The sequence below is a fragment of the Pristiophorus japonicus genome, chromosome 9, assembly GCF_044704955.1.
Source record: "Pristiophorus japonicus isolate sPriJap1 chromosome 9, sPriJap1.hap1, whole genome shotgun sequence".
NCBI lineage: Eukaryota > Metazoa > Chordata > Chondrichthyes > Pristiophoridae > Pristiophorus > Pristiophorus japonicus.
This window is the reverse complement of record NC_091985.1, coordinates 212874213-212900647: the sequence shown is the minus strand read 5'-3', so window position 1 is coordinate 212900647 and position 26435 is coordinate 212874213. Positions and strand designations below refer to the sequence as shown.

Sequence of the window (26435 nt, the reverse complement as noted above, 5' to 3'; positions counted from 1 at the left end):
CGCATTTGGAAAATGGTGACATGATAGGTCCAAGTCAGCATGGATTTGTAAAAGGGAGATCATGCTTGACAAATCTTCTGGAATTTTTTGAGGATGTTTCCAATAAAGTGGACAAAGGAGTACCAGTTGATGTGGTGTATTTGGACTTTCAGAAGGCTTTCGACAAGGTCCCACACAGGAGATTAATGTGCAAAGTTGAAGCACATGGGATTGGGGGTAGTGTGCTGACGTGGATTGAGAACTGGTTGTCAGACAGGAAGCAAAGAGTAGGAGTAAATGGGTACTTTTCGGAATGGCAGGCAGTGACTAGTGGGGTACCGCAGGGTTCTGTGCTGGGCCCCAGCTGTTTACATTATACATTAATGATTTAGACGAAGGGATTAAATGTAGTATCTCCAAATTTGCGGATGACACTAAGTTGGGTGGCAGTGTGAGCTGCGAGGAGGATGCTATGAGGCTACAGAGTGACTTGGATAGGTTAGGTGAGTGGGCAAATGCGTGGCAGATGAAGTATAATGTGGATAAATGTGAGGTTATCCACTTTGGTGGTAAAAACAGAGAGACAGACTATTATCTGAATGGTGACAGATTAGGAAAAGGGAAGGTGCAACGAGACCTGGGTGTCATGGTACATCAGTCATTGAAGGTTGGCATGCAGGTACAGCAGGCGGTTAAGAAAGCAAATGGCATGTTGGCCTTCATAGCGAGGGGATTTGAGTACAGGGGCAGGGAGGTGTTGCTACAGTTGTACAGGGCCTTGGTGAGGCCACACCTGGAGTATTGTGTACAGTTTTGGTCTCCTAACTTGAGGAAGGACATACTTGCTGTTGAGGGAGTGCAGCGAAGATTCACCAGACTGATTCCCGGGATGGTGGGACTGACCTATCAAGAAAGACTGAATCAACTGGGCTTGTATTCACTGGAGTTCAGAAGAGTGAGAGGGGACCTCATAGAAACGTTTAAAATTCTGACGGGTTTGGACAGGTTGGATGCAGGAAGAATGTTCCCAATGTTGGGGAAGTCCAGAACCAGGGGTCACAGTCTAAGGATAAGGGGTAAGCCATTTAGGACCGAGATAAGGAGAAACTTCTTCACCCAGAGAGTGGTGAACCTGTGGAATTCTCTACCACAGGAAGTAGTTGAGGCCAATTCACTAAATATATTCAAAAGGGAGTTAGATGAAGTCCTTAGTACTCGGGGGATCAAGGGGTATGGCGTGAAAGCAGGAAGTGGGTACTGAAGTTTCATGTTCAGCCATGAACTCGTTGAATGGCGGTGCAGGCTAGAAGGGCTGAATGGCCTGCTCCTGCACCTATTTTCTATGTTTCTATGTTTCTATGTTTCTATGTCCCAAGGGATCCCAGCATCCCTTGCGAGCACTGTATCTAAGCCGGCCCCGAAGGCCTGTTCCTCACTCTGGAGTGTCTTAATAAAGACTGAGGTCACTGTTACTTTAACCTCCCGTGTGCAGTCTCATCTGTGTTAGGAACACAATAACGTGACTCTGTCAGATCTTGACGTGATGTTTGGTTTGATTCGAGCTAATACTATGTTTAATTAATGAGCAGGTTCGAGAGTCGAGTGTCAGCAACTTTAATACCATATTAAGAAATGTAAGATGAGCAGATTCTCTGTCCTCCACCGTACCTGATATTGACCCATCAATCAGAGTAAACATGCAAGTCCCACGTGTCCACAGTAACTGATACCAGGTCAGCCCACTGGATGGAACCTCGGGTGCCCTGAGCTTGATCTCCGGTGTCTCCAGTCCTGACTGCCCCCTTACATCATCTCCCCTCACTTTTATACCCTGCAGTGATCCACCTCTGGCACCAGACTCTTCTTTGTCTTCTCTGCTGGGTTTTGGCAGGAAGCTGGGAAAAGACAGCTGGAACTTCTCTAATCTGTGATTTACAAGGACACTTTCCCTGGTTCACAGCAGTTATTTTTCTTCAGTAATTTTCTCATTATCGCTAAACTCCCCTGCCTGCTGTTAGTTGTTATTTCTTATAGGTTTAAACATCACACATTATAATCTAATCTATTGTGTTACTCTGGTTTGAGCTTACATTGTGGTTACTAACAGACAAACCCTGTTCTTTCCCCTGATCTGATTACAGATTCCAACAGTGGGTTCAGTGAATGGAATGTCTTATCAGTGTTGCCATGGCGACCTGTCTGCAGTGAATCGATTGTTTGAGATTCTAACTCAGACTAAACTTCTCTTTCCCTTGATGCACATTATGTCAGCCAGTTTATTTCAATGTGTTTTAGCCATGTTATGTTAATATCTCTAAAACCTACAAGGGGTTCAGATACATAAATCTTTAAGAGTAGGAGGACAAGTTGATAAAGTGGTTATAAAGCACATGGGATCCTAGGTTTTATAAATAGGGCTGTGGAGTACAAAAGGGCAAAGGTCATGTAAACCTGTACAAATCATTGGTTAGGCTGCAGTTAGAAGATTGTGTCAGGTTTTGGGGATCTTACACCAGGAAGGATGTCGAGGCCATGGAGAGGGTGCAGAGAGATTCACTGAGACGATACCAGGGACAAGGGCCTTTAGTTATCAGGGGAGATTGGACAAACTGGGGCTCTTTTCATTAGAACAAAGGGGAATTGGAGATCTGAGGGAGGTGGTCAGAATGTGATCAGGTAAATGAGGAAAAACTATTTCCACCAGTCGGTGAGTCAGTAACTCGAGGGCATCAAATTCAAATCATCATCAAAAGGCTCAGACCCAGGGAGGAACTATCGAGCACACTGTACAACAATGTTCGGGACACTCACTGTCCCTCCGGATCTGTGTCCAGGGGAGGAACTGATGGGTTTCTACCTTTGGGTTAAATGATGTTCTCATCGATGTGATGGATGTCAGTGCCGGGGAATGGGGTATTCTGAGCAACTAGTGTCTGCCTGAAGCACTCTTTAATCAGGTACAGCACGGGTTAGATACAGAGTAAAGCTCCCTCTACACTGTCCCATCAAACACTCCCAGAGCAGGTACAGCACGGGTTAGATAGAGGAGGAGGCAACAGTCTGGGGTCAGAGGCCTATAAAAAGGCCGCGAATTCAGGAGTTTGGGCAGTGTCGAGGAGGAGGTGACAGTCCGGGTTCGGAGGCCTATAAAAAGGCCGCGAGTTTTGGAGTTCGGGCAGTGTCGAGGAGGAGGTGACAGTCCAGGGTCGGAGGCCTATAAAAAGGCCGCGAGTTCAGGAGTTCGGGCAGCGTCGAGGAGGAGATGACAGTCCGGGTTCGGAGGCCTATAAAAAGGCCGCGAGTTCAGGAGTTCGGGCAGTGTCGAGGAGGAGGTGACAGTCCAGGGTCGGAGGCCTATAAAAAGGCCGCGAGTTCAGGAGTTCAGGCAGCGTCGAGGAGGAGGTGACAGTCCGGAGTTGGAGGCCTATAAAAAGGCCGCGAGTTCAGGAGTTCGGGCAGCGTCGAGGAGGAGGTGACAGTCCAGGGTCGGAGGCCTATAAAAAGGCCGCGAGTTCAGGAGTTCGGGCAGCGTCGAGGAGGAGGCGACAGTCCGGAGTCGGAGGCCTATAAAAAGGCCGCGAGTTCAGGAGTTCGGGCAGCGTCGAGGAGGAGGTGACAGTCCGGGATCGGAGGCCTATAAAAAGGCCGCGAGTTCAGGAGTTCGGGCAGCGTCTAGGAGGAGGTGACAGTCCGGGGTCGGAGGCCTATAAAAAGGCCGCGAGTTCAGGAGTTTGGGCAGCATCGAGGAGGAGGCAGCCGGTGCAGCTACAGGAAGGCGGCAAAAAAGAAGTGGAAAAAAACAAAGGTGACATCACAGCCAAGGGGATAAATGATTGGCTGGTGATTGGTGACTGGTTTTTCTTTTTTCTCTTCTATAACAGTGAGTAAACTTTAGCATTGTTGTTGCCAATTTAAGTGTATCTAAGGGTTTAGTCATGGCAGGAGAGCTCGGTCACGTGATATGCTCCTCCTGTACCATGTGGGAACTCAGGGACACTTCCGGTGTCCCTGACGACTACGTGTGCGGGAAGTGTATCCGCCTCCAGCTCCTGACGGTCGGCGTTGCAGAATTGGAGCTGAGGGTGGATTTACTCTGGAGCATCCACGATGCTGAGAATGACGTGAGTAGCACGTGTGGCGAGTTGGTCTTACCGCAGGTGAAGGGTCCACAGCCAGATAGGGAACGGAAGACCAGCAGGAAGAGCAGTGCAAGGAAGGTAGTGCAGGGGTTCCCTGTGGTCATCCCCCTGCAAAACAGATACACCGCTTTGAGTACTGTTGAGGGGGATGACTCATCAGGGGAGGGCAGCAGCAGCCAAGTTCATGGCACCGTGGCTGGCTCTGCTGCACAGGAGGGCAAGAAAAAGAGTGGGAGAGCGATAGTGATAGGGGATTCAATTGTAAGGGGAATAGACAGGCGTTTCTGCGGCCGCAACCGAGACTCCAGGATGGTATGTTGCCTCCCTGGTGCAAGGGTCAAGGATGTCTCGGAGCAGGTGCAGGACACTCTGAAAAGGGAGGATGAACAGCCAGTTGTCGTGGTGCACATTGGTACTAACGATATAGGTAAAAAAAGGAATGAGATCCTACGAAACGAATTTAAGGAGCTAGGAGCTGAATTAAAACATAGGACCTCAAAAGTAGTAATCTTGGGATTGCTACCAGTGCCACGTGCTAGTCAGAGTAGGAATCATAGGATAGTTCAGATGAATACGTGGCTTGAGCAGTGGTGCAGTAGGGAGGGATTCAAATTCCTGGGGCATTGGAACCGGTTCTGGGGAGGTGGGACCAGTACAAACCGGACGGTCTGCATCTGGGCAGGACCGGAACCAATGTCCTAGGGGGAGTGTTTGCTAGTGCTGTTGGGGAGGAGTTAAACTAATATGGCAGGGGGATGGGAACCAATGCAGGGAGACAGAGGGAAACAAAATGGAGACAGAAGCAAAAGACAGAAAGGAGATGAGTAAAAGTGGAGGGCAGAGAAACCCAAGGCAAAAAACAAAAAGGGCCACTGTACAGCAAAATTCTAAAGGGTCAAAGTGTAATAAAAAGGCAAGCCTGAAAGCTCAGTGCCTCAATGCGAGGAGTATTTGGAACCCAGGAGAGGACTCTGAGCTAATTAGAGTGGGTGAGAGCGCAGATGAACAGGACCCCAAGAAAGAATGCAAAAGGCAGGAGGCAACAGAGCAGAGTAGCACTGGGGTAAGTGTAAACCACAAAGTGATAGGAAGGGACAATCTGTATGAATATAAAGGGGCTGCAGGAGGGGTCAAAACTAAAAATCATGGTTTAAAAACTAGTATTAAAACAGTCCATCTAAACGCACGCAGCATTCGAAATAAAGTAAATGAGTTGACGGCACAAATCATTACAAATGGGTATGATTTAGTGGCCATTACAGAAACGTGGTTGCAGGGTGGCCAAGACTGGGAATTAAACATACAGGGGTATCTGACAATTCGGAAAGATAGACAAGAAGGGAAAGGAGGTGGGGTAGCTCTGTTAATAAAGGATGATATCAGGGCAGTTGTGAGAGACGATATTGGTTCTAATGAACAAAATGTTGAATCATTGTGGGTGAAGAATAGAGATAGTAAGTTGAAAAAGTCACTGGTGGGCGTAGTTTATCGGCCCCCAAATAATAACTTCATGGTGGGGCGGGCAATAATCAAGGGAATAATGGAGGCATGTGAAAAATGAATGGCAGTAATCATGGGGGATTTTAACCTACATATCGATTGGTCAAATCAAATCAAATCAAATCGCATGGGGTAGCCTTGAGGAGGAATTCATAGAATGCTTACGGGATTGTTTATTAGAACAGTATGTTACAGAACCTACAAGGGAGCAAACTATCTTAGATCTGGTTCTGTGTAATGAGACAGGAATAATAAACGATCTCCAAGTAAAAGATCCTCTCGGAATGAGTGATCACAGTATGGTTGAATCTGTAATACAGATTGAGGGTGAGGAGGTAGTGAATCAAACGAACGTACTATGCTTAAACAAAGGGGACAGAGTTGGCTAAAGTAGACTGGAAACACTGACTAAACGGTGGCACAATTGAGGAACAGTGGAGAACTTTTAAGGAGCTCTTTCATAGTGCTCAACAAAAATATATTCCAGTGAAAAAGAAGGGTGGTAAGAGAAGGGATAACCAGCCGTTGATAACCAAGGAAATAAAAGAGAGTATCAAATTAAAAACCAATGCGTATAAGGTGGCCAAGGTTAGTAGGAAACTAGAAGATTGGGAAAATTTTAAAAAGCAACAAAGAATGACTAATAAAGCAATAAAGAAAGGAAAGATAGATTACGAAAGTAAACTTGCGCAAAACATAAAAACAGATAGTAAAAGCTTTTACCGATATATAAAACGGAAAAGAGTGACTAAAGTAAATGTTGGTCCCTTAGAAGATGAGAAGGGGAATTTAACAATGGGAAATGTGGAAATGGCTGGGACCTTAAACAATTATTTTGCTTCGGTCTTCACAGTGGAAGACACAAAAACCATGCCAAAAATTGCTGGTCACGGGAATGTGGGAAGGGACGACCTTGAGATAATCACTGTCACTAGGGGGGTAGTGCTGGACAGGCTAATGGGACTCAAGGTGGACAAGTCCCCATGTCCAGATGAAATGCATCCCAGGGTATTAAAAGAGATGGCGGAAGTTATAGCAGATGCATTCATTATAATCTACCAAAATTCTCTGGACTCTGGGAAGTACCAACGGATTGGAAAGCAGCTAATGTAACGCCTCTGTTTAAAAAAAGGGGGCAGACAAAAGGCAGGTAACTATAGGCCAGTTAGTTTAACATCTGTAGTGGGGGAAATGCTTGAAGCTATCATTAAGTACGAAATAGCGGGACATCTAGATAGGAATAGTGCAATCAAGCAGATGTAACATGGATTCATGAAGGGGAAATCATGTTTAACTAATTGACTGGAATTCTTTGAGGATATAACGAGCATGGTGGATAGAGGTGTACCGATGGATGTGGTGTATTTAGATTTCCAAAAGGCATTCGATAAGGTGCCACACAAAAGGTTACTGCAGAAGATAAAGGTACGCGGAGTCAGAGGAAATGTATTAGCATGGATCGAGAATTGGCTGGCTAACAGAAAGCAGAGAGTCGGGATAAATGGGTCCTTTTCGGGTTGGAAATCGGTGGTTAGTGGTGTGCCACAGGGATCGGTGCTGGGACCACAACTGTTTACAATATACATAGATGACCTGGAAGAGGGGACAGAGTGTAGTGTAACAAAATTTGCAGATGACACAAAAATGAGTGGGAAAGCAGGTTGTGTAGAGGACACAGAGAGGCTGCAAAGAGATTTAGATGGGTTAAGCGAATGGGCTAAGGTTTGGCAGATGGAATACAATGTCGGAAAATGTGAGGTCATCCACCTTGGAAAAAAAAACAGTAAAAGGGCATTTTATTTGAATGGGGAGAAATTACAACATGCTGCAGTGCAGAGGGACCTGGGGGTCCTTTGCATGAAACTCTTTTAGAGTCTACCTGTAAAACAAAAAACATTAAACCGTGCCACCCGCCCTGGATGACACAGCAGACATTTACAAGGCCCTTTTTTTTTTTCCTTTCTTGTGGGTTTTTTTTTGTGTTTTTCTTTTTTTTGGTTTTTTTTTTGGGCGCTAAAATCAAATTTTTTCCAGTGCCCCCTATAAAAGGGGAGGGGGACACTAAAAGCACCGGCAATTAAAACAAATTAAACTTTAAAACGTAAAATCAAATTAAAATTTGGTTGCCGGGCGTGATGATGCACTCCAGTCCCTCCGGTGCCCACCTCTTGCGGAAGGCCGCGAGCATACCGGTCCTTTGCATGAAACTCTTTTAGAGTCTACCTGTAAAACAAAAAACATTAAACCGTGCCACCCGCCCTGGATGACATAGCAGACATTTACAAAGCCCTTTTTTTTTAGCTTTTTTGTGGGGGTTTTTTTGTGTTTTTCTTTTTTTTTGGGCGCTAAAATCAAATTTTTTTTCCGGTGCCCCCTATAAAAGGGGAGGGGGACACTAAAAGCACCGGCAATTAAAACAAATTAAACATTAAAACGTAAAATCAAATTAAAATTTGGTTGCCGGGCGTGATGATGCACTCCAGTCCCTCCGGTGCCCACCTCTCGCGGAAGGCCGCGAGCGTACCGGTCCCTTGCATGAAACTCTTTTTGGAGTTCACCTGCGAAAACATAAAATATTAAACCGTGCCACCCGACCTGGGTGACACTCCAGACATTTACAAGGCCCTTTTTTTCCCCCTTTTTTTGTTTTTTTTGTGTTTTTCTTTTTTTGGTTTTTTTTGGGGCACTAAAATCACAATTTTCCCCAGTGCCCCCTATAAAAGGGAAGGGGGACACTAAAAGCACCGGCAATGAAAACAAATTAAACTTTAAAACGTAAAATCAAATTAAAATTTGGTTGCCGGGCGTGATGATGCACTCCAGTCCCTCCGGTGCCCACCTCTCGCGGAAGGCCGCGAGCGTACTGGTCCTTTGCATGAAACTCTTTTTGGAGTTTACCTGCAAAGTTCCAATTCTTTGTCAAATCACAAACGCCAGAGGTCACCTTGGGCCCATTCAAGGATCACTCTGCGCCAATGCTCTTAGCCAAAAGGCCTAGAGCCACTGCACCGTTCCTGGAAGTACTGCAATACCAGGTTCGTGCCATGGAGGTGGATGGGTCAGGTCCCCCACACACCTCCGTGGAGGTGGATGGGTCAAGCCACCCCGGTTTCTTTTCCTCAGGCATCGTCTTGTTCAGTCAGGTACAGATATGAAGGAAATTTTGCTCCGGGCTCGCATTTTATAGGCAGCCCCACACTCCGCCCACAACCCTATGCAAATGAGGGATGGGTGAAGGCAATGACTGTGATTGGTTCATTGGCTGCGTTGTCAATTTCCATTGTTCTGTATCTCTCTGATTGGTCTCTTTAAACATCCAATCAGATTTATTGCTCGCCACAATCTCAAATTCTTAAATTAGGTCATCAATTACATCCCCTCCCGATTTATACTCCGTTCTTTATGTTTCTATTCTGCTCTCAGGCAAAAATGGTTAATGACGTCCGGACTTATGAGAAAGGTTCATTCACATTTTTTCCTATATATACATTCAATAATCTGAACAGCTGTGTTTGTCGATCTAGATTTCTACATGTTCGAGACATTGACCAGTTTGTAACCGAGATTGCCTGAGGGTCACTTCTGATCAGGACTTGGGAGTCTTTCTGTGAGGGCAAGGGACCCTCACTGTCCTTCTACCCTGATGCTGCCTTCCTCCCATCGTTTAATTCAACACCTTTCTTATCTGTCACTGCTGTAACATGGATATAACAACATGGATTTATGAAGGGGAGTCATGTTTGACAAATTTGCTGGAATTATTTGAGGATGTTAACGAACAGGTTGGATAAAGGGGAAGCAGTGGATGTGGTGTATTTGGACTTCCAGAAGGCATATGACAAGGTGCCACATAAAAGGTGACTTACTGCACAAGATAAAAGTTCACGGGGTTGGGAGTAATATATTAGCATGGATAGAGGATTGGCTAACAAACAGAAACCAGAGAGTCGGGATAAATGATTCATTCTCGGTTTGGCAATCAATAACCAATGGGATGCCACAGGGATCATTGCTGGGACCCCAACTATTTATGATCTATATTAATGACTTGGAAGAAGGGACCGAGTGTAACAAGGCCAAGTTTGCTGACGATACAAAGATGGGAGGAAAAGCAATATGTGAGGAGGACACAAACATTCTGCAAAAGGACATAGATAGGCTAAGTGAGTAAGCAAGAATTTGGCAGATGCAGCATAATATTGGAAAGTGTGAGATCATGCACTTTGGCAGAAAAAATTAAAGAGCAAGTTATTATTTCAATGGTGAAAGACTGCAAAGTGCTGCAGTACAGCGGAACTGGGGGTACTTGTGCATGAAACACAAAAGGTTAGTATGCAGGTACAGCAAGTGATCAGGAAGGCCAATGGAATCTGGCCTTTATTGCAAAGGGGATGGAGTATAAAAGCAGGGAAGTCTTGCTACAGTTGTACAGGGTACTGGTGAGGCCACACCTGGAATACTGCGTGCAGTTTTGGTTTCCATATTTACAAAAGGATATACTTGCTTTGGAGGCAGTTAAGAGAAGGTTCACAAGGTTGATTCCTTAATGAGGGGGTTGACTTATGAGGAAAGGTTGAGTAGGTTTGGGCCTCTACTCATTGGAATTCAGAAGAATGAGAGGTGATGTTATCGAAACATATAAGATTATGAGGGGCCTTGACAAGGTGGGTGCAGAGAGGACGTTTTCACTGCTAGGAGAGACTAGAACTAGAGGGCTTAATCTTTGAATATAGGGCCGCCCATTTAAAACTGAGATGAGGAGAAATTTCTTCTCTGAGGGTTGTGGATCTGTGGAATTCGCTGCCTCAGAGAGCTGTGGAAGCTGGGACATTGAATAAATTTAAGACAGAAACAGACAGTTTCTTAAACGATAAGGGAATAAGGGATACTGGGACAAGGAAGTAGACCTGAGTCCATGATCGTATTAAATGGCGGAGCAGGCTCGAGGGGCCGTATTGCCTACATTTGCTCCTATTTTTTTACGTTTTTATGTTTTTATGTTCTAACTACATTAGTTGTTCCAGTATTACCCTCACCTGGAATGTGCCGTAAATGTCCATGATTCGAAGACTAAAAGGACATTCCGTCTATCATGTATATGCTGATGTAAAACACCAAACACCACAATATAGATCTTGGCAAAAAACATATCTATACAGAACAAAATGTAAATCAACTATCTCGCCCCCGTTCCCCAGGTCGCTGCTCTCTCTGTGAGGCGGTGGGTGGCTCTGAGAAGAGCCTTTGTGTTGTGCTTGGGGGAAAGGGTCGAGTTATTCAGCCGCCGAATCCATAGAGTGTGCGGTCCTGCCGTTTCAGAGCATACACCACATCCATGGCAGTGACCGTCTTGCGCTTGGCGTGTTCAGTGTAGGTGATCGCATCCCGGATCACATTCTCCAGGAAAATCTTCAGCAGCCCGCGGGTCTCCTCGTAGATCAGGCCCGAGATCCGCTTGACACCGCCACGACGAGTCAGGCGGCGGATAGCTGGTTTGGTGATGCCCTGGATGTTATCACGGAGCACTTTACGGTGCCGTTTGGCTCTGCCTTTACCCAGTCCTTTGCCTCCTTTACCTCTTCCAGTCATGACGATTCTTTACTCAAATCGCCGCTGAATGTTAATCTCTCGCCTTACCCATTGTCTGTTGAGCCCATCAATGAAACGAGGACAGAAATTCCTGTCAACAGTCACACCTCGAACAATTTTTAATTTCAAAAACCCTGCCAATAATGTTTTCAAGTGCGGATTATGTTAATAAATGCACCATTAGCCAAAGGTTTACAAACAGGTTTTACTTCCTTTTATTTTATTCCATATTTCCCTTACAAATTCCAGGCTGTTCCAATCAGGATTAAATTCGCGTTCACTTTCAAACTGTCTGTAACGGACGGCAATCAATCCCCACTGACTCTGTAACGGGTCACATTCCAGCTCAAACTGTGTAAAAGTTGGGAATCACAGACCATGGACCGATCCTCCGCACAGGCGGGAGTGAGACCAGAACTGGGAGTCCTTCTGTGAAAAGAGAAGAGTGTTCACACTGCCCCCGTTCTGGTCTCTGTAAGAACTCCCATTCTGGGTTGTTACACTGCAGGGAGTCTCGGGTTAATAAACGGATTGACCCGCAACAGGAATTGAAAAATAAACTTGAAAAGGGCTTGCGAGAGAATGAGGTGACTGAAATCAGAGTCCCATCTCCTAAACAAGCTCTTAATTCCTCGGCAGGCGCTGTAAATGGAAAACAGCGACGAGGAACCATGTTTGTAGCTTGAATGGCGGGATATTCAACAGCGGTCCTCACGTCGAACCGGACAGTGAAGCTGCTTATGAGAATTCAAAACTAAATCCACAGCTGGATCTGCAAAGGTTCTCAAACACACATGTTAAGGAAATAATTACAGTAAATTGAGTCTAAAGGGTGATGCGCTTGTGCAGCTCTTTCAGGGAGGTTGTGGGCAGCTCTTGAAAGAGCCGTTGTGTTTGGGGTGTTCTCTCAGGACAGCGTGGAGTTTTACTTGGAGCTGGTGTACTTGGTCACCGCCTTTGTCCCTTCCGACACGGCGTGCTTGGCCAGCTCCCCGGGCAGCAGCAGGCGCACGACGGTCTGGATCTCCCGGGAGCTGATGGTGTCAGATTCTGGTATGTGAGTGTGCATTTTATTCTGTACCTGTCTATCTCTTGTATATGAGTGTGGTGTTTATTCTGTACCCGTTAGTCTCTGGTATGTGAGTGTGGGGTTAATCTGCACCTGTCAGCTGCTATGTGAGTGTGGATTTTATTCTGTACCTCTCGGTTCTGGTATATGAGTGTGGGTTTAATATCTACCTGTCAGTTTTTGGTATGTAAGTGTGGACTTTAATCTGTACTTATCAATTTCTGGTATATAACTGTGGGCTTTATTCTGTACCTGTCAGTTTTCGTTATATGACTGTATTTTATTATGTACCTGTCAATCTCTGTTATATGACTGTGGGGTTAATCTGTACCTGCCAGTTTCTGGTATGTGAGTGTAAATTTTATCCTGTACCTGTCAGTTTCTGGAATTTGAGTTTAGGTTTTAATATGTACCTGGACAGCCCCTGAGCCCAGTTTGAAATTAGGATTAAGTAAAGATGAGCATTTGACCAGGGGAGCCTGACGCGTTGTACTAACTACTTCGGATCAAACACATACACTCTCTGTACCATGGAAGGCTGCAGCAAAGGTCGACCGTGTATCAAACCACACAGGATTCCAGCTGATCATTACAGGACTAAAATACCGCTCTTTCAAGACTTTTATCTTTTTAAAGGCGAGTGCTGGGCAGGATCGGATAACTTGTGTGCAAGGTCGGAGGAGAACTCGAAGTGTGTTGCGTGGAGTTCATGTCTCGGTGTGGAACTCTGCAGGAAGGTTATGTTGCAGAGTGGAGCAGTTTTACTTCCAGCTCTGCCCTGCTTTAATGCTGCCTCTGATGCACTAATTGCTACCAGACTGATGCTGCCAGATGCTTTAAATGCATCAATTTTTACTCCTGTCTCCACCCCCCTCCCCCTCCTCCTGCAAGGCTGGTTTGCAGATTGTTGCATTTTTAAGCTTTCTGTTGTCTTCTACAATACAGAAGATCAGTTTAAACGAGTCTTGTGTGTGTGTGGGGTTAAATGTCTGAGACTGTTAATTCTGTTTCTAACTGGGCTCAGTTTAAAAGCAGCACTTGAAAGCAAGCCACAGGAGTTGGGTGCATTTCGGCTGTTTTTGTAGTTTTATGTGGGAGGCGATAGTGCTGGCTACAAAAAAATATACATATATTTTTGGACTTTTCAATGTATCATAAGGTGAATTGAAAGATTCCTTTAGCAGTTTCACCAGATGGAGTCTGGACAGTGGCCAAAGTGGAATAAAACCAATCTTGTTCACTTAAGGGTTTTATGTAGCAGGTTTTGTTTTTACGGTGTCATGTCGAGCTGTGTGTAATAAAACTCCTTTCTATAAAGTTTTTTAAAAAACTCCACAGCGCAATCCACCCACTGCCCACATCCCGTGGAGCCGCTTTTAATGGGACACATGAAACTAGAATGAAAGGTAAAAAGCAGAATCTGTAGTTAATCATTGTCGCTCCTGGGAATAGACTGATTTCTGGCCGCGCGTTCTGCTCTGAAACCAGTTAATGTACAGTTGGAAAAGCGCAGCCAGTAAACAGAATGGGTGATCCTTAGCCCTGAGTGGGGTGGGTAAGGGTACACCGGGTGGCGGAGAAATTCTGAATGAGTGCGAGAGCAGAGTAAGAGTGAATTGAGCGGGTCACAGGCCCTTGCTCACTTTATTTCACAACAAATCCGACAGCGACAGACATTAAAATGGGGCAGTTTGACTATTTTCCTGATCATTTTCTCACCAGATTGACAATCATAGAATCATGGAAATTTACGGCACGGAAGGAGGCCATGTCCTTGCCAGCCAACAGGAGGTTATCCGACCTAATCCCACTTCCCAGCTCTAGGTCCGCAGGTTACAGCACTTCAATTGCACATCCAAGTACTTTTTAAAATGTGGTGAGGGTTTCTGTCTCTGCCATCTCCTGGCTGGAAGCGAATCCTGCAACAAGTGACAATCATTCAGCAGAAACTATTTTAAATTCGACAGTGACACCTCAGCACCATGTTTATGATCAACTAAAACCATTGCAAAGTATTTTATTGGTCCGGCTGAAACTCTAAACATCCATTAAAAGCAGGTGGCGGCGCTCAGCCGATTGTAGTTTGAACAGTGGGGTTATTCATTGAGTGTGGGATGGGCAGGGGAGTATAGGATAGACACTACCCGTCACTCTCAGGTACTGCGTGTCAGTATGGGGTAATGCTACAAGGACACCCTCAAAGCCTCCCTGATAAAGTGCAACATCCCCACTGACACCTGGGAGTCCCTGGCCCAAGAACGCCCCAAGTGGAGGAAGTGCATCCGAGAGGGCGCTGAGCACCTCGAGTCTCAACGCCAAAAGCATACAGAAATCAAGCGCAGACAGCGGAAAGAGCATGCGGCGAACCCGTCCCATCCATCACTTCCCTCAACGACTACTATATGTCCCACCTGTGAGAGTCTGTGGCTCTGGTATTGGACTGTTCAGCCACCAAAGAACTCACTTCAGGAGTGGAAGCAAGTCTTCCTCGATTCCGAGGGACTGCCGATGATGATTATGATGATGATGATGATTAAATAAATTCAATGACCCAATATCCATAGCTCTCGGGATAGAGAATTCCAAAGATTCAAGATCCGCTGAGAGAAGAAATTCCTCATCTCCATTTTAAATAGGTGACCCCTTATTCTGAAACTATGCCCCCTAGTTTTAGGTTCCCTAAGGGGAAACATCCTCTCTGCGTCTACCCTGTTAAGCCCCCTCAGAATCTTATACGTTTCAATAAGATCACCTCTCATTGTTCTAAACTCCAATGAATATAGGCCCAACCTGTTCAATCTTTCTTAAGACAACCTTCTCATCTCCCGAATCAACCTAGTGAACCTTCTCTGAACTGCCTCCAATGCAGAGACTAAAACTGCATGCAGTACTCCAGGTGTGGTGTTACCAATACCCGGTACAGTTGTAGCAGGTCTTCCATACTTTTATACTCCATCCCCCTTGCAATAAAGGCCAACATTACATTTACCGCCTTAATTATTTGCTGTACCTACATGCTAACTTTTTGTGTTTCATGTACAGATCCCTCTGTATTGCAGCAGTTTCTAATCTCTCCCCTATTTAAATAATAATTTGCTTTTATATTTTTCCCACCAAAGTGGATAACCTCACATTTTCCCACATTATACTCCATCTCCAAAATTTTTGCTCACTCACCTCAGCCTGTCTATATCCCTTTGTAGATTCTTTGCATCCTCCACACAACTTGCTTTCCCACCTATCTTTGTATCATCAGAAAATTAAGCTACATTACACTTGGTCCCTTCATCCAAGTCATTAATATAGATTGTAAATAGTTGAGCTCCCAGCACTGATCCCTGTGGCACCCCACTAGTTACAGTTTGCCAACCTGAAAATTACCCATCTATCCCAACTCTCTGTTTTCTGATAGTTAGCCAATCCTCTATCCATGCTAATATAGTACCCCCAACCCAGTGAGCTTTTATCTTGCGCAATAACCTTTTATGTGGCACCTTATCGAATGCCTACTCGAAATCCAAATACACGACATCTACTGGTTCCCCTTTATTCACTTTACTCGTTACATCTTCAAAGAACACCAACAAATTTGTCAAACATAATTTCCCTTTCATAAAACCATGTTGACTCTGCTTGCCTGTACCATGATTTTCTAAATGTCCTGCTGCTACTTCCTCAATAATGGACACCAGCATTTTCCCAATGACTGATATTAGGATAACAGTTTCCTGCTTTCTGTCTCCCTCATTTCTTAAATAGGGTAATTACATTTGCTGTTTTCCAATCCTCTGGGACCTCTCCAGGATCCAGGGATTTTTGGTAATTGCAACTAATGCAGCCACCATCTCTGTAGCCACTTCTTTTAATACCATAGGATGCAGGCCATTAGGTCCAGGGGACTTGTCCACCTTGTCCCCTCCTCATAGCCCCTTGATTATCCATTATTGAGATGCTTTTAGTGTCTTCTACAGTGAAGACTGATACAAAATATTTGTTGAAATTCTCTGCCATTTCCATTTCCCATTAATTCCCCAGTCTCATCCTCTAAGGGACTAACTTAGCTACTCTCCCTTTTTATATACATGTAGAATCTCTTACTGTCTCTTTTTATATTTCTTGCCAGTTTACTCAATCTATCTCCTTTCCTTTTTTTTTTAAGTTGTCCTTTGCTCTTTTCTAAAAAGTTACCAATCTTCTGGCCTTCCAATAATCTTTGCAACATTGTATGCCTTTGTTTTCAATCTGATACCATCCTTTACTTCTTAGTTAGCCATGGCTGGTTCTTTCTTCTTAAGAGTCTTTTTTTCTCACTGGAATACATCTTTGCTGAGAGTTATAAAATATCTCCTTAAATGTTTGCCACTGCTTATCTACCGTCTTATCCTTCCTTTGTAATTGCCTTTAAGTTCAGGGCACTAGTACGAGACCCAAGTTGCTCAGCCACAAACCGAATTTGAAATTCTACCATGTTATGATCACTCTTCCCAAGAGGATCCTTTATTATGAGATCATTAATTAATCCAGTCACAGTACACATTACCAGATCTAAAATAGTCTGCTCCCTCATTGGTTCCACATCGTATTGTTCTAAGAAAACATCCCAAATACACTCTTTGAACTTTTCCTCAAAGCTACCATTGCCAATTTGATTTGTTCAATCAAAATGAAGATAAAATTCACCTATGATTATTGCAGTATTTCTTACAAGCCTCCATTTTTTATTGATTTATATGCTGCCCTGCAGTGTAGCCACTGTTAGGGGGCCTATAGACTACTCCCACCAGTGATTTATTTCCCTTATTATTTCTTATCTCCACCCAAACTGATTCTATATCTTGATCTTCTGAGAAGAAAAGGCTGAAGTGTTTACAACCATCTTTAGCTAAAAATGCCAAGAGGATGATCCATTTCGGCCTCCTCCTAAGGAAGCCAGTCTTCAACCAATTCGATTCACTCCATGTGATGTCAAGAAATGGCTGAATGCATTGGATACAGCAAAGGCTATGGGCTCCGACAACATACCTGCTGTTGTGCTCAAGACTTGTGCTCCAGAACTAGCCGCGTATCTAGCCAAGCTGTTCCAATACAGCTACAACACTGACATCTATCAGACGATGTGGAAAACTGTCCAGGTATGTCCTGTCCATAAAAAGCAGGACAAATACAATCCGGTCAATTACCACCCCATCAGTCTATTCTCAATCATCAGTAAAGTGACGGAAGGTGTTGCCAACAGTGGTATCAAGCAGCACTTACTCACCAATAACCTGCTCACCGATACCCACTTTGGGTTCCGCCAGGACCACTCGGCTCCAGACCTCATCACAGCCTTGGTCCAAACATGGATAAAAGAGCTGAATTCCAGAGGTGAGGTGAGAGTGACCTCCCTCAACATCAAGGCAGCATTTGACCGTGTGTGGCATCAAGGAGCCCTAGTAAAACTGAAGTCAATGGGAATCTGGGGGAAAACTCTACACTGGCTAGAATCATACCTAGCACAAAGGAAGATGGTTGTGGTGGTTGGAGGTCAATTATCACAGCCCCAGGACACCGCTGCAGGAGTTCCTCAGAGCAGCGTCCCAGGCCCAACCATCTTCAGTTGCTTCATCAATGACCTTCCTTTCTTCATAAGGTCAGAAATGGGGATGTTCGCTGATGACTGCAAAGTGTTCAGTTCCATTCACAACTCCTCAGATAATGGAGCAGTTCATGCCCGCATACAGCAAGATCTGGACAACATTCAGGCTTGGGCTGATAAGTGGCAAGTAACATTCACAACACAAAAGTGCCAGGCAATGACTATCTCCAACAAGCAAGAGTCTAACCACCGCCCCATAACATTCATTGGCATTACCCTCGCCAAATCCCCTACCATCAACATCCTTGGGATTACCATTGACCAGAAACTTAACTGGACCAGCCACATAAATACTGTGGTAACAAAAGCAGGTCAGAGGCTGGGTATTTTGTGGCAAGTGTCTCACCTCCTGACTCCCCAAAGCCTTTTCACCATCTACAAGGCACAAGTCAGGAGTGTGATGGAATATTCTGCACTTGCCTGGATGAATGCAGCTCCAACAACACTCAAGAAGCTCGACACCATCCAGGACAAAGCAGCCCACTTGATTGGCACCCCATCCACCACCTTAAACGTTCACTCCCTCCATTATCGACGTACCGTGGCTGCAGTGTTTACCACGTACAAGATGCACTGCAGCAACACGCCAAGGCTTCTTCGGCAGCACCTCCCAAACCCACAACCTCTACCACCTAGAAGGACAAAGGCAGCAGGCGCATGGGAACACCATCACCTCCACGTTCCCCTCCAAGTCACACACCATCCTGATTTGGAAGCATATCGCCATTCCTTCATTATCGCTGGGTCAAAATCCTGGAACTCTCTCCCTACAGTACTGTGGGAGTACCATCACCAGACGGACTGCAGCAGTTCAAGAAGGTGGCTCACCACCATCTTCTCAAGGGCAATAAATGCTGGCCTTACCAGCGACGCCTAATTAAAAAAAACAAACAGAACCATCTAACCTCTCAAGTCGACGTAAAAGATTCCTTGATGTTATTTCGAAGAGATCTCTCCGGTGTTCTGGCTAACATTTATCCCTCAACCAACATCACTAAAACAGAGGCTGTGAAAAGCATTTTATAAATACAAGTCTTCCTTTAACAAAGGAGAAAAGGTTCAAAAACAGAACAGTGGGTAACAGGACATCAATTAGTCTCCTCTTGGAGAAATCAAGAATCGACTCACAGTATGTAGGAAACAAAGCTGATTTATTTGACAGTTGTTTGACAGAGGGTGCAGAACAGATTTACAAGAATGATTCCAGGGATGTGGGACTTCAGTTACATGGATAGACTGGTGAAGCTGGGGTTGTTCTTCACAGAACAGAGAAGGTCGAGAGGAGATTTGATAGAGGTGCTCTAAAATCATGAGGGGTCTGGACAGAGTAGAGAGAAAATATTCCCATTGGCGGAAGGGTCGAGAACCAGAGGACACAGATTCAAGGTGATTGGCAAAAGAACCAAAGGCGACATGAGAAAAAACTTTTCTTTAAGCAGCGAGTGGTTAGGATCTGGAATGCACGGCCTGAAAGGGTGGTGGAGGCAGATTCAATCGTGGCTTTCAAAGAGGGAATTGGATAAGTACCTGAAATAAAATATTTGCAGGGCCACGGGGAAAGGGCGGGGAGTGGGACTTGCAGAGAGCCGGCACGGGCTCGACGGTCCGAAAGGCCTCCTTCTGTGCTGTAGCCATTCTATGATTCAATGATATCCAGAAAATTAAACTCAAGCCCAGTTACAGGGATTAATTACACCAGCGGCAACAAACCCCACGGTCCGAGTGAACATGGTTCAGTCCTGGATGTGATTAACGACAACAATATCAGCAGAGTCCAACTCCTGCAGTCACTTGTGAGCTCGCTGGTGTCTCAGCAGGGTGGATGACTGAGTGAATCCCTTCCCACATTCAGAGCAGATGAATGGCTTCTCTCCAGTGTGAATTCGCTGGTGTTCCAGCAGGTTGGATGATCGAATGAAGGTCTTCCCACATTCAGAACAGATGAACGGCCTCTCCCCAGTGTGAACTCGCTGGTGTGTCAGCAGGTTGGATAAACAAGTGAAGCCGTTACCACACTCGGAGCAGATGAATGGCCTCTCCCCAGTGTGAGTGCATTGGTGTATCCGCAGGTTGGATGACTGAGTGAAGCCGTTCCCACACACGGGACAGGTAAACGGCCTCTCCGCAGTGTGAACACGCTGGTGTTCAGTGAGGTCAGATGAACGAGTGAATCCCTTCTCACACACGGAGCAGGTGAATGGCCTCTCCCCAGTGTGAGTGCATTGGTGTATCCGCAGGTTGGATGACTGAGTGAAGCCGTTCCCAGACACGGGAGAGGTAAACGGCCTCTCCGCAGTGTGAACACGCTGGTGTTCAGTGAGGTCAGATGAACGAGTGAATCCCTTCTCACACACGGAGCAGGTGAATGGCCTCTCCCCAGTGTGAATTCGCTTGTGTGCTAGCAGGCTGAATGAATAAGTGAATCCCTTCCCACACACGGGGCAGGTGAATGGCCTCTCTCCGTTGTGACGGCGTCGATGAGTTTCCAGCGCAGAGGGACAATTGAATCCCTTCCCAGTCTCCACATTTCCACGGTTTCTCCATGGTGCGGGTGTCCTTGTGTCTATCCAGGTTGGACGATCAGTTGAAGCCTCGTCCACACACACAACACGTTTACAGTTTCTCCCCGCCGTGAATGGTGCGATGTTTTTTCAGGCTGTGTAACTGGTTAAAGCTCTTTCCACAGTCAGTGCACTGGAACACTCTCACTCGGGTGTCTGTGTGTCTCGGTGCTTTTCCATTCACACGAATGTTTAAAATCTTTTCCCATATACAGAACAGACAAACGTTTTTCCTTCCACAATCAAAGGCCGATGATATACAGGTGAATCGAGTAACTCTGTCAGATCTTGATATGATTGGTTCGAGTTTCCCATCTGTAAATCCTCCTTTTCTAATATCCTGTAAAAGGAGTTTACAAAAGTCAGCACTGGAAGTGCAGGATAGAAATTGAGGACAGACAATCCTAGTTCCTATGGAACATTCTTTCCTCTCTTGTTCCCCCAAAGCTGTAAATTCCTGTCCCACACACTCTCCCTCCACCCTGTGCTGAAATCCAAACTCATCGCACCAACTCCATCATTTCTTTCTTCCCTCTGCAGTTTTCTCACTCCCTCTTCTCTGGTTGGGTTCAGTTCTACATCCCGTGTGTGCAGACTGAGAATAAATGAGGAAATGATTTTCTCTCGAGGTCACTGGGACCCTAAAGCCCCGCCCACCCTCTGTTCCTGTACCAAGATGGCCGCGCAGACACCCTGATCCTGTCCAAGAATTTGGCAAGTTACCCAGAGAGGTCAGGTCGATCACCGCGGATCATACATGGGTTCTGCGGGCTCGTATTCGGGGTCTGAGGCCTACACCAGGTGTTTATGAAGCTGCCCAGCCCTCCCAGAGGTCCAATTCCTCTGATGAGCCCATAAGCTCCTACCGACTCGCGGAACGTCTCTTCTGCGTCAGACCACCTCCACCACTGGTATTGCGCCTGCTCAGAGCACAGCCCAGTCCCACGTCTGGGCTCCTGGTGTCATTGATAGAGCACTTTCCCCCTACGTGCGGGATTCTAACTACAGAAGTAAACGTCGCAACATTTGGTAGTGAAATGGATTGATTCAGGACAGACAGTAGGGATTATTGCAGGAAATAACAGTGCAGTGAGAAAGGAAATGCAGTGGATGTTGTGCAGATGGATTGTCAAAAGGTGTTTGATAAGGTGCCGGACAGGAGGCTTGTTGATCAAATTAAGGCTTGTGGTATTAAAGGGAGTGGGGCCACGTGGAGAGGAAGTTGGGTAAAGGGCAGAAAACAGAGAGTAGTGGTTAATGGATGTTCTTCAGACTGGAGGGATGTAAACAGTGGTGTCCCCCAGGGTCAGTGTTGGGACCATTGCATTTAATAGAGACAGGATCTGGGCTAGGGAATAAGCACATAAGAATTAGCAGGAGTAGGCCATTTGGTCCCTCGAGCCTGCTCTGCCATTCAATAAGATCATATTGAATCACCCAGCTCTTAACTCATGTTAAGAGTGGAAGCAAGTGTTCCTCGATGCCAAGGGATTGCCAATGATGAAGATAATTATGTTGTTGATGCTGTTCTTGTGCTGTCACTGAACTTTCTATTATTGTTGGCATCCACAAATATTGTGCTCTTCCCTTCACCAGAAACAGTCCCTGTGAAACCCAGGCCCTGCCTTATAGATACCAGGTCACATCTCGAATGCTTCTGAATGTTGGCATGTTTTGTATATTCACCAGCACAAAAATCAATTCCAGCTCCAACGTTTGGAATGCTGACTCTAACCCATTTCTTTTTTTTTTTAAACAATGACTTTATCCCTCACTACTACAAATCCTCCTTCCCTTTTCTTGCAAATAACCTTTCACTATTTCATAAATCTTCTCTTTTAGCTCCAACAGTTTTATTAATTCAACTCTCTCGTCTCAGATGCAGACATTCCCCAACCCTCCAGTCGCACCAGCTGATCCCCTTTCCACTGTTTCATCTACCTTTTTTTGTAAAACCATTGTTGGTCGACAGTTCAGATCACCCGTCCCTTCCCATCCTCCAGTGTCCCAAGAACCTAGCTGTGCCCATTCTCATTCTTGAAGATGTTGGATCTTCTCCCCTGTTTGGACTTTCAGCTGTGGTGGTTACAGGCATTCCCAGATACTGATGCTCTGTAATAAATATATTAATAGAAGGATTATACAGAAATATTACAATGAGAAGGAGAAGGATGCCATGTTAACAACAACTTTTATTGATATGGCGCCTTTAACGTAGTAAAATGCCCCAAGGTGCTTCACAGGAGTTTAGAAGACAAGAATATTGACCCCGAGCCACATCAGGGCAGATGCCCAAAATCTTGGTTAAAGAGCTAGGTTTTCAGGAGCATCTTGAAGGAGGAAAGAGAGGTGGAAAGGTTTAGAGAGGGAGTTCCAGCGCTTAGGGCCCAGGTAACAGAACGCACAGCCACCGATGGTTGAGTGATTATAATCAGGAATGCTCAGGAGGGCAGAATTAGTGGAGTGCAGATCTCTAGGGGGCTTGTGGGGCTGGAGTAGATTACAAAAGATAGGGAGGGGCGAGGCCATGGAGGGATTTAAAAACCGGAATGAGAATTGTGAAATCAAGGCGTTGCTTAACTGGAAGCCAATGTAGGTCAGCAAACACAGGGGTGATTGGTGAGCAGGACTTGGTGTGAGTTAGAACACGGGCTGCCGACTTTTGGATTACCACAAGGTTACAAAGGATAGAATGTGGGAGGCCAGCCAGGAGTGCATTGGAATAGTCAAGTCTAGAGGTAACAAAGGCATGGATGAGGGTTTCAGCAGCGGATGAGTTGAGCCAAGGGCAGAGGCGGCGATGTTATGGAGGTGGAATTAGGCAGTCTTAGAAATGCTGCAGATATGTGGCTGGAAGCTCATTTCAGGGTAAAGTATGAAACCAAGGTTGCGAACAGTGTGGTTCAGCCTCAGATAGATGTTAGGGCGAGGGAGAGAGTCAGTGCCTCGGGAACGCAGTTTGTGGCGAGGAACAAAAAATGGGTTTGGTCTTCCCAATATTCAACTGGAGAAAAATATCTGCGCATGTGGAACAGGATTGCGGACTAGCAGTCTGACAATTTAGAGACCGTGGAGGGGTCGAGAGAAGTTGTGGTGAGGTAGAGCTGTGTGTCAACAGCGTACATGTGGAAACCAACGCTGTATTTTTGGAAAATGACGCCAAGGGGCAACATGTAGATGAGAAATAGGAGAGGTCCAAGGAAAGATCCTTGGGAAACCTCAGAGGTAAGAATGCAGGAGTGAGAAGCCATTGCAGGTGATTTTCTGACTACGATTAGATAGATAAGAATGGAACCAGGTGAGTACAGTCCCTCCCAACTGGACGACAGTGGAAAGGCATTGGAGAAGGATAGAGTGGTCAACTGTGTCAAAGGCTGTAGTCAAGTCAAGAAGGACGAGGAGGGATAGTTTATCTTTGTCACAGTAACAAGGGATGTCATTTGTGACTTTTGGGAGCCCTGTGGCAGGGGCGGAAACCAGATTGAAGGAATTCAAACATGGAGGTCCGGGAAGGATGGCCACGGATTTGGGAGACGACAACACATTCAAGGCTTGAGAGGAAAGGGAGGCAGGAGATAGGGCGGTAGTTTGCAAGGACAGAGGAGAAAAGGATTGCTTTTTTTGAGAGGGGGAAATGATGAAAAATTTGAGGGCGATGGGGACAGTTGCTGAGGAGAGAGAACCATTAGAAATGTGAGCTAACATGTGATCCAGAAAAGAAAGTTGGATGGTCAGCAGTTTAGTGGGAATAGGGTCAAGGGGGCAGGAAGTGGGTCTCTTGGACAAGATGAGCTCAGAAAGGTCATGAGGGGAGATCAGAGAGAAACTGGAGAAAAATGTGAGTTCAAGGATAGTGCAGGCAGCATCCTTAAAGGAAGTTTGGCCCGGTGGGCTAGGGGAAGGAAGGGAAGTGGTAGAGGCAGCTAAACAAATGGTCTCAATCTTAGGGACAATGGAGTCCATGAGTTCCTCGCACTTGTTGTTGGAGGTGAAGGTGTATGAGACAGAGGTTTAAGAGGATGGTTAGCAGAGAATAGAAGCCGAGGTTTATCGTTGCATTCCAGATTCCACATTTTGGCAGACGAGAGCAGGACCCGATAATGCTTTATGTTGTCCAGCCAGATCTGACGGTGAATGGTTAAACCAGTTATCCACCATGTCCGTTCAAATCTGCGTCCTTTGGAATTAAGGGAGCGAAGATGAGGGCCGTATGGGGAATGACCAGGGTGAGAGACAGTAATTGTTTTAATATGGACCAGGGCCTCAAAGGTCGTGGTTGAGCAGATCGGTAGCTGCAGATATGTCGTGGTGAATGGAGGGCTAAAGGCTGGACAGTTTGGATTTCATGAGTGCAGTTGCAAGATAGTTGATATCAAGTCCCTCCAATGCCATCAGTACAACAGCTGTAAGCTCAGGGATCTCAGAAAACACCATCAATATGTAAGCGGTAGATTTGATTGCTGTTTTACAATCATAATTCTCCATTTGAGCACGCATCTCGCTGTGTGTGTGCCCTCGCATATGCGTCCAATCAAACTATCCTTCAGCATCCTTAGTGGAAATGTAAGAGCGATTGAATTAATTTAAAACCAATTTGAGACTTTTTAAAATACAGTACTTTGTTGTTTCACTAACGCTGCCACTAGTAAAATAAACCCACAACAGTGACAACAGAGGGACAAGGAGAATATATCAAATAATTAGTGGTAACATAATAGGGAACACTAAGGTCTTTTATAAACATATAACAACCACTTGTATTGACAGTGCCTTTAACATAGTAAAACATCCCAAGGTCTTCACAGGATGTTACAAGAAAAAAAACTTGACACCAAGCCATACAAGAAATTATGGAGATGACCAAAAGCTTGGTTAATGGGGTAGGCTTTAAGGAGCATCTTGAAGGAGGATAGAGAGGCAGAGAGGTTTAGGGACGGAGTTTGAGAGCTTGGAGCCTAGGCAACAGAAGGCTTGGCCACCGATGGTTGAGCGATTATAATCAGGGATGCTCAAGAGGACAGAATTAGAGGGGCGCAGACATCTCTGGAAGTTGTGGGGCTGATGGAGATCATAGAGATAGGGAGGGTCGAGGCCATGGAGAGAAATTTGTAAAAATGGATGAGAATTTTGAAATTGAGGCATTATTTAACGGGAAGTCAATATAGGTCAGCAAGCACAGGGGTAATAGGTGAGCAGGACTTGGTGCAAGTTAGGACATGGGGCAGTCGAATTTTGGATGACCACAAGTTTATGTTGGATATAATGTGGGAGTAATCAAGTCTAGAGGTAACAAAGGCATGGATGAGGGTTTCAGCAGCAGATGAGCTAAGGCAGGGGCAGAGACGTGCGATGTTACAGGGATGGAAATAGGCGGTTTTACATATACTGCAGATATGGAAACATAGAAAATAGGTGCAGGAGTAGGCCATTTGGCCCTTCGAGTGTGCACCACCATTCAATATCATGGCTGATCATGCACTTCAGTACCACATTCCTGCTTTCTCTCCAAACCCCTTGATCCTTTAGCCGCAAGGGCTACATCTAACTTCCTAACAAACTGGCCTCAACAACTTTCTGTGGTAGAGAATTCCACAGGTTCACAATTCTCTGAGTGAAGAAGTTTCTCCTCATCTCGGTCCGAAATGGCTTACCCCTTATCCTTAGACTGTGGCTCCTGGTTCTGGACTTCCCCAACATCGGGAACATTCTTCCTGAATCTAACCTGTCCAATCCCGTCAGAATTTTATATGTTTCTATGAGATCCCCTCTCACTCTTCTAAATTCCATTGAACATAAGCCTAGTCGATCCAGTCTTTCTTCATATGTCAGTCCTGTCATCCCAGGTTCAGTCTGGTAAACCTTCGCTGCACTCCCTGAATAGCAAGAATGTCCTTCCTCAGACTAGGAGACCAAAACTGTACACAATATTCAAGGTATGGCCTCGCCAAGGCCCTGTACAA

General features: G+C 45.5%; 1 protein-coding gene and 1 pseudogene across 1 annotated transcript; both read right to left on the bottom strand.

Moving 5' to 3' along the window:
* Positions 1-26435, bottom strand: part of LOC139274113 (zinc finger protein 721-like) — a 367939-nt pseudogene that overhangs the window by 229538 nt on the left and 111966 nt on the right.
* Positions 10896-11207, bottom strand: LOC139273660 (histone H4 type VIII-like). The gene has a single exon (XM_070890698.1). It carries the CDS (start codon positions 11205-11207, stop codon positions 10896-10898), a length of 312 nt encoding a protein of 103 aa, XP_070746799.1.